Source organism: Agrilus planipennis, unplaced genomic scaffold (genome assembly GCF_000699045.2).
Source record: "Agrilus planipennis isolate EAB-ADULT unplaced genomic scaffold, Apla_2.0 scaffold155, whole genome shotgun sequence".
In the NCBI taxonomy this organism is placed as follows: Eukaryota; Metazoa; Arthropoda; class Insecta; order Coleoptera; family Buprestidae; genus Agrilus; species Agrilus planipennis.
Window position 1 is genome coordinate 567,192 of NW_020439161.1, and position 9,562 is coordinate 576,753.

Here is a 9,562-nt window from a genome sequence, read left to right on the forward strand (position 1 = left end):
GGTATCTATTCTTGGAGATCTAATTGGCGGGACATATTTACAATTATTGGAAGGGTTAGTTTATCCAAAGTTTTATTCATATTTACTTCATTCACTTAATTCTCCTGTAAGATGGTATACTACCTCATTATGCATTAGTTGTTCGTCATTTTTTGGATCAAAATTTCCCTGACTATTCGATCTGCTCAATTAAATGGCTCCTACAAGATTTGCGAATACAGGAAAAAAACAAACAGCACTTGTAATTACAATTTAATAATTATAAAACAAAAACCTACCTAATAAATTTGGTAATAAAATTGTATTGGAATTGGGTCGTTTGTACTAATCTTCTAATTTGTATTATTTGTTTATTATTATAGATACTATAAATTATTTGTTATTTCGATATAGTTCTTGTGTTTGTGTTTACTATTTTTCTTGAATAAAAGTATATTAGTATACTTCATTTACTTTCTATAGCGATGTGCCTCTTCCAATGTCTAGTGCTGTTCTTTTCTACTTTGCGCCGGTCAAACTGAAGGTCACATCGCTACAGAAAGTAAACGAAGTATATAACCGAACTGTTACAATATCAGTGTGATTTTGTCACCTCGCAGACTTTTAGTGTATCTATATAAACAATATAAGCTCGTTTTAATTCAACCCTTCCTGAAAGTCTACCAAACCAACAATTAAAATTTATTGGTTGATTGTTTAAATGACTTTTTGACCAATTAAAAATAACCATTGCATTGTTAATTTTATTTGGTTATTTCTTTAAATTTAAGGTAATTTGGAGATCTTTCTTTACTGATTGTTTAGCGCCGACTCAAAATTATTTAGGTATACTTACATTAGTTGAAGAACTTAATTAATAAAATAAAGGTTTATTATTTTTTGCTTCTCAGTTTTTTCGGTGGTTTATTTTTTTGTTAACATTTTTATTTTTGTTAAAAAGTTTTTATTTTATAATTTTTGTGGCTATAATTACTACAACTACTACTACTATTATTATTCTACTATAAATCATACCCTGTTTTTCTACCCCTAGGGTTAGATTTTTTCCAAGTTTATATAGGAACATTATCGCGATATACCTATCCTTTCCAATAAAAAAAGCATTATCAAAATCGGACTATTCTGTCAAAAATTATGTGTGGTCATACATTACAATCAGTGACTGAACAATAATCAACAAACATCCCCTGTTTTCCTACCCTTAAAGTTGGAATTTTTTTCCAAGTTTATATGGGACCGACTTCGGGGTATACCCTTTCCAATAAAAAAAGAATTATCAAAATCGGACTACTCTGTAAAAAATTATGCGTGGTCATACATACAAAAAAAAAGCGTCGACTTGAAAAACTCCTCCCCTTTTTCGTCGGTTGAAAAGAAACTTTACCACTGTTTACAAAAATGCTGTCTTTGGAGTAATTGTTCTTTGTTCCTGTGTCTTGGTTAACACATGGTTGAAATACAGAGACAAACTATTTTATTCCGAAATTTTTTACTTTTTTTAAGTATATTTTTGGTACTATTTTGTTTGCTAAAAGGTTAATTTATGAGTTGAAAATAGGGTAAACTTTCGAGTTTTGATAACTCGACACTATTTTCCTTGTCATGATAAGCTCGTGGGTAAATAGAAAAATTTGTGCATGGAAGAATTATATAGGTATAATCAAAATATGAACACAAATTCATTGTACATAATATTGTGTATTTCTTCTCAATTTTAACATTTTTATAGATCACGTTCCTACATCATTAATATCACAAATGCGTCATTTTGTTTTTATTTGACAAGAAAGTAAAGTAGGGCGCTAGGAATCCGTTAGTTGCGATTATTGAGCAAAAGTAAGGTCTAATAAACACCGGTTTCTATTTATGTATTTGAAGAAGGTAATATTGTCTGGTAGCAGGTTGTTAATTAAATAACCTCGTGTGTACACTGATGGTCAAACTTGTAAAATTGAATTGAACTAACCGGGTACCAAAGTTTCGCGATTGCGTTGTAATTCTACCACCGCATCGTATCGTTTGGACGGCATTGACAGTACAAGTGGCAATTTTCACCCCCATTCGCACAACATAAACGCACGTACCAACATCATCGTGTATAAAAGATTTTTTAGCCAACATAAGTTTGAAAAAGTTGTAACATATTTTTTTACAGAATTTACTTTAAAATTTAAACATTTTGCGGACGTTTGTTCCGGGTTGATCGTCCAGAGCAGAAATTTTGACATTGTTGAAGAGTTAGTTCGTAAAGTTTGACGGAACATGCAACAAGTTCTTTTATTCGGATTCATTTGCATTTGGTACGCTTCTTGGTGCCTAGCATTTCATGATGATTATGACAGTAATAGCAACAGTTGGGAGGAACAGAGGGCAGTTTTCAAAAAGGACGATTCAAAAAATTATCCCGATTATTATGTAGGGTTGAAATACAATGACTATCCGGTAAGTCAGTTGTTAATATCTGTTTAAAGGGCAACTGCGAAAAATCGCCCGATTCTTGCCTTCAAATTTTGTTTTTAAACTAAGTGCTAAATAATTACTTATTACGAGAGCATCCCGAATATAAAATCCACAAAAAAGTGAATACTCTTGAGTTAAATAAAAGAGTAGTAGCTGAGTCATGTCAAATGGTGCAACATTTGATGCACTCACTGTTTTTACTTGATTTAGGCTTATAATTTAAAATAAAGTGTAAGTTTTCTTACCTACAATCAACTGTTTTTGTAATCTTAAGTCTTATCAAACTTACGGTTTATTCATACTAATAAAACGTAAGGAGTTGAAGTTTTTGTGGAGTTTATTACTGTATAGGGGTAATTTTCAAACAAAATTTGAGGGTGAGAAAATGGACGATTTTTGTGGTCATTTTTTTTTTAATTCATTAAGTTGACTGTGTATAATTCAATACAATGACAATATTGATAAAATTTTATAACACTTTGCTATTTGTCACTATGTGATCTCATCTTGAGAAATGCGTAAACATTTTTGACGAAACGATTTTTCCATCCAAACTCAATATAACATAATACATATTTCATTTACCATAAACAAATAATTGATAAAATTATTTTAATTAATTTTATTGCAACAGCATTAGTTTGATTTGTCAAGATTCAATGTAATAAGGACAAAACACTACTACAGAGTTGATCAAATAAAAATTGCATCACATTGTTTGATTGCCATTAATTGATGCCTTTAAAATATACACATCAATTTTAAATAATTCACTATAAAAGTTTTATTTTTATTTGCATTTTGTGTTTCGTGTTTTCTCAAATATTTGTGTTTAACTGTAGTTAGTAACTTAAGGTAGTATACAGGGTGTTCCTAGAAAACTGGAAATAATGGCGGTTACTTTAGAATACGCTTGATATAGGTCATCATCATCATTATCATAAAGTCGTAGTCCTAAGACTGGTTAGACATGCATCTCCACTCCTTCCTATCCTGAGCTAATCGTCGCATTTCCTTAAAACTAGAACGACCCACATCCTTAACTATTTGCGAACAGTAATCTAATGTACGTCTACCTCTACCCCTCCTAACTCCCGTTTCTGCCTCTAATATATCTCTGACTAGACCTTCATGTCTGAGAAGATGTCCTACCAACCTATCTCGCCTATTTTTATTGACTTCTCTGTTCTTCTATTCTTTCCAGCACCTCTCCACGGTGTCCTCATCATTCGCCTGTAACATCACATTTCGAAAGCTTCCAACCTTTCCTTTTCCGCAGCGCCCACCGTCCAATTTTCGCACCCGTATAGCGCCGCACTCCAAACATACACCTTTAACAATCTTTTTCGAGTATATAATATAGGTACAACAAAATAAAATCAAAATGTCTTTTTTTGATAGCCATAACCAGCCTGCTTCGCTGAGCATAACTTTTTATACCCCCGTACACCAAACTTCTAATTAATTAAATAATCAAAATAAAGATATAACAAACATTTTTCCACATTGGAGCGACATTCTCTTCATTTGTTAATGTAATAATGATATAAAAAATACGCGAATTAAACGTTACGTCAACAGGGTCGTATTCAAAGACCGAATTTTTTCTATTTTTTATTTATGTATTTATATGTCATACTTTTAGATGTTCAATTATAGAATTTACGACTTGTATTTGATCAACAGCGGTCACCACAAGCTGTATATTTATGACTAAATCTAAAATACGATAAATAAAGTATTCGAAGTACCTTCGTAAAAGTCAGTAAAAAGCATTTTATTTGTTTGGGTTACTGTGTATTGGGCAGTAAAATCTCCCTACGTAACAATTAATTATTCATAATGCTTGCTAAATTCTCAAAAAAATTTTTTTTTTTACTTTTAATGTTGAAAAGGCTTATTCACTTATTGACCCACGCGGTTGCTTTTTTGCTTTTAAAGGAAGATCGGCTTATGAAGTCGGATATAAAGCTTTTCAAAAAATCCTTTAATGACATTTTGTGCTTAATTGAAAGCTCCAGGGGCATGCTAAAAGTTATTATTATCCGAGGAAATAGTATCAGACAGAAGCTGGAAGGCAAAGTTGTCAATTGATCATTATCATCATAAACGTCTTGATTGGTCATGTACCTCCACTTCTTCCCATCTTCAGCCAATCTTCGTATTTCTCGAAGAGGTATAAAAAATAGGTGAGATAGCTTGGTAGGACACCCTCTTAGGCATGAAGGTCTAGTCAGAGACATATTAGAGGCAGAAACAGGAGTTAGGAGGGGTAGAGGTAGACCTAGATTAGATTACTCTTCGCAAATAGTTAAGGATGTGGGCTGTTCTAGTTTTAGGGAAATGCGATGTTTAGCTCAGGATAGGAAAGAGTNGAAGTATTGGAGAACAGAGGACTCCATGCAAGTCAATAAGAAATTAGGCGTGATAGGTTGGTAGGTCATCTTCTCAGGCATGAAGGTCTAGTCAGAGGCAAATTAGAGGCAGAAACGGAAGTTAGGAGGGGTAGGTAGAGGTAGACCTAGATTAGATTACTGTTCGCAAATAGTTAAGGATGTGGGCTGTTCTAGTTTTAGGGAAATGCGATGTTTAGCTCAGGATAGGAAACAGTGGAGGTACGTGTCCAACCAGTCTTAGGACTGACAACCTTATGATGATGATGAATCTATCTCTGCCCCTCTTAACTCCTGTTTCTATTGTTTATTGACTTCCATATCGCCTTCTGTTCTCGTACTCTTTCTAATACTTCGTCATTTCCAATCATACATGAATCCTCAGATTTCAGTTTCTGACGCCGTCATAAACACGTGAAATGATTCCTTAATGGAAAGCTACAAATTAGATGGATTTAGAAATTTCCGCAGTGTAAACCATTTGTTTAAAATTGAGTTTTTCGAGGCATAATAAAAATATTGTGAACAAAGAAGGATGGTATTGTAATATAGTTTGCTTGTTGGAGATTTTACTAACAACATCAATAAATTATTAGAAAAATAATCAAATACCCTTGCTTCCTATTTCATTTACTTGATTTAGGCTTATAATTTAAAATAAAGTGTAAGTTTTCTTACCTACAATCAACTGTTTTTGTAATCTTAAGTCTTATCAAACTTACGGTTTATTCATACTAATAAAACGTAAGGAGTTGAAGTTTTTGTGGAGTTTATTACTGTATAGGGGTAATTTTCAAACAAAATTTGAGGGTGAGAAAATGGACGATTTTTGTGGTCATTTTTTTTTTAATTCATTAAGTTGACTGTGTATAATTCAATACAATGACAATATTGATAAAATTTTATAACACTTTGCTATTTGTCACTATGTGATCTCATCTTGAGAAATGCGTAAACATTTTTGACGAAACGATTTTTCCATCCAAACTCAATATAACATAATACATATTTCATTTACCATAAACAAATAATTGATAAAATTATTTTAATTAATTTTATTGCAACAGCATTAGTTTGATTTGTCAAGATTCAATGTAATAAGGACAAAACACTACTACAGAGTTGATCAAATAAAAATTGCATCACATTGTTTGATTGCCATTAATTNAACAGAATTAATTATAAATAATAAAAAATGTCTACATATTACCGACAAAAGCGACATTAATTAAATCAACAAAAGTAAAGACGTATGTATGTATGTACATTGAACAATCGGAAGGGACAATGTTATAACGCCCAGCTGAACATGAGACCGCCATAAAATACAAAAAGAATAATTTTAATGGAATGGTTGACCATTGTATTGAGATTAACTATTCTTTAGTAGACTGCAGACATATCAAAGCTCTAGACTCCTATGTACATATATAAAGAGGGAAGGTATACCTTTTGGAAATTTTAGAATTACACAATAATTCAAATATGATTTATTTAATTATTAACAAAAAAGACATGAATTAAAAAAAAAAAACATTTATGCTATTTATCCAAGGTAGTGGCTACATGAAGGGGGGCTGTATCTCAGACACGAAAATAAAGTGGAAAATCATTCGGAAGTGTAGGATAGTTAAGTAGTTAGTTAATAGGTGTAACAGAAGTGAGGAAACGTTTGAAGTAGGTAGGATTGATAAGGCTTATAATATATCTAAAAGGTGTATGTTTGAAGCGAGGCGCTGTACGGGTGTGAAACATGGACGGTGGGCGCGGCGGATAAGAAAAGGTTAGAAGCGTCCGAAATGTGGTTTTACCGGCGAATGATGAGGAAACCGTGGATAGAGAAGGTTAGAAATGGAGAGGTATTAGAAAGAATAGGAGAACAGAAGACACCATGGAAGTAGGCGAGATAGGTTGGTAGGACACCTTCTCAGGCATAAAGGTCTAGTCAGTGACATATTAGAAGCAGAAACGGGAGTTAGGAGGGGTATAGGTAGATCTAGATTAGATGTGGGATGTTGTAGTTGTAGGGAAATACGAAAATTATTAGCTTAGGATAAGAAAGAGTGGAGTTGTGTGTCCATTAATCTTAGGACTGACGACCTTATGATGTAGTGAGTGATAATACAGGGAATGAGTCAGGATTAATGAAATTAGTGACGAGCAATGCAAGATCAAGTCTCATTTTCTCATTGTATTTTCTAGATCTGTAAAAGCTAGGTTGAAAAGAGCTGTATTCAAGGGACATCGTTGTCTCAGCCCGTTAATCGTGCTAATTTTTTCAGACATTTCTTCATTGATTCTCACTTTAAATGATGTCGCTTCATATATTATAAAGATATAATATATTTTACTTACATTACTTATTTTATTTATTTGTTTTGTGCCAGAACTAGAATTGTTTTATTGATTGCCACAAATTCGTTATTCAATCGATTTCATAAATCCACCGGAATTTTTCGTTTAGTCTTGCGTATTTGGTCTTGGTTTTAATCTTGGTCTTGCTAAGTCAGTGCTCGATCTTTCGACCAAGATCAAGATCAAGACTGCAAGACCAAGATCAAGGCCAATTTTTCTCCTTACTAAACAAAATCCCCAAATAGAAGTAGGAAGGCTGACATCTCAAATAATGTGTTATATAACATTAGGTTTATTAAAAGATATTAACTTGCCTTTCAATTCCCGATATTATGTTTCTTAACAATGAGAACGACGGTCGTTTTTTTCCCATTTTGGTACGCTTCGGAATCTAATTACCTCCGTGATAATTTAACACGTACTTTCCTCGAGGGACGAATAATAACAGCGAGATGATATTAAAGCGGCTTCTAATTCATTGGAGATTTATTTATAACGGCCGCAAGCTGTTGTTTCGTACATGTACCTGATAAAGTTTCTGTAGGTGACGTGTGGAGACGCAATTTTTGATTTCTACCACTGACACCGCTACGCCTTCATCCACTCTAGTTATAATACGTACATGTCGGTTGGGGTCTTTTTCGAAAAACAATACTTGGGTGACGTCAAATAAGATTACGTTCCCGCAAAATAACCTCCATCTCTGTTTGTTTGCAGCGTTTCTAATTAAAGTTGTTATAATAAGGTGATGCAAACTTTTATTTACCATTTTCTCTCATGAATCGACAATATACGCGATACGTGGATGGAAATGAAAATGAAAATAATTGTATGATATCAAATTTCCTACTTTCTAATAATAAAAGGTGGTTGTTGACAAGGTTTTGTTTATGAAGGCCAGAAAGAGTACTTCACCCACTTTCTACTTAATTTCTAGTGTTACTAGGAAAATCGTTTGAGAATCTAGTTTAATCCACTGAGATTTCGTAATTTAAGTTGCGAAGAGGTTTGATGACTTACGTAGAAGGAAATAGTAGGCAAACATTTGATTATAACACGGGGATAAAAAACGGGCGATTGAATGGAAAACAAACAGCTAAAGAGATGACCATGAGATTTTGACATCACCTGGAATATGGACAAAGTTTAGGCTAACATGTTTGGTTTATTATTCTGTAGTCCTCGTAAGGGAAGGAGTAGGTTGCGCTTGTAAGGGTTAGATATAGAGGGTGAATGTGTCGTATATTTTTTTTAATAAATTGAGATCAGAATTTTTGAAGTGAATCTTCTATATAGACGCGGAGTATTACGACTTTCTGTCACGAAAAAGCGTTACGGCCGCGTGGAGGGGGTAAACAGTATATCGTGTGGCGGGAGGCGGCAGCGGCGGTGGGAGAGAAAGGCTGGCGGCAGCGTGAGAAGGCAACGGCTATATTAGTTGTATATAATGCGCAGCCGCGCGGAGTGCGGGGAGTTCGCTAGAGTCCCGGCGGCGTGTGCTGTGCTCAGCTGTTGTTTTCTTACCTCTGCTCTCCAGGTGGCATTATTGCCTTTATTTGCGGTCTGTGTAAAAACCAAATCATAATTTGCAGTAAACATGTGAAAACGAAATGTGTGCTGAGACATGTAGTGGAAGTGAAATTTCAACAGACAAGTGGAAAAACGAATTGCAACAAAATTTTTACTTCAAGTTTTACTGGCAGGTTTTCAAATTAGACAAAAACATTAACAAATTTGCCCGTAAAACTTCAAGTAAAAATTTTGTTGCGATTCGTTTTTCCACTTGTCCGTTGCTGTTCGTTTTTCCTTTGATCTTGATGTCCGTCGATGTTTCACTTTTACAATGTGTCCCAGCACACATTTCGTTTTTTGCAATAACTTTTGTTTAAGTACATTTCCCCTGTATTCTCTTCCGTTTTCTTTCAATTTACGTGTGAAATGGGAGTTCAATTACCTATGTGTAGGTACGGAGGTATCTGTATCTGTTATCTCTGTTTCCACAATCAGTGGACTGTCCGCCTGCTTTGTATATTCACCCATGTAGGAACATTGGGTTGCCCAACTTTGGCTAAACGGAGTTCATCCAAGGTTGGACCAAGTCAGGCATACAATTAATCTACCAAGAATGGGTACTTTTCTCTGTCCTAGAAATGAATCAAAGTTAGCTGTGTTACCTTCGGCTGATTAATCTTGGTCCAGCTTTGGGTCAACTTACGTTGCCCGGGAACTTATTTTCTATAGATACTTAAATTTAAATAAAATTATATCTATAATGATTTAATAAAAATTGTAATCAACATTTTATTTTTTATTAATTAAAGAGACATCAATAGTTGATTTTGATGGAAAAGGAG

General features: G+C 33.8%; 1 protein-coding gene across 1 annotated transcript in view; it reads left to right on the forward strand.

Annotated features, from left to right (window-relative positions):
• Positions 1-2,090: 2,090 nt before the first annotated feature.
• Positions 2,091-9,562, forward strand: part of LOC108737476 — a 29,418-nt gene continuing 21,946 nt past the window's right edge. Inside the window, exon 1 of the mRNA XM_018470333.1 lies at positions 2,091-2,442. Coding sequence (XP_018325835.1) covers positions 2,263-2,442 — 180 coding nt within the window. The 5' untranslated portion in view covers positions 2,091-2,262. The remainder of the gene's footprint in view (positions 2,443-9,562) is intronic.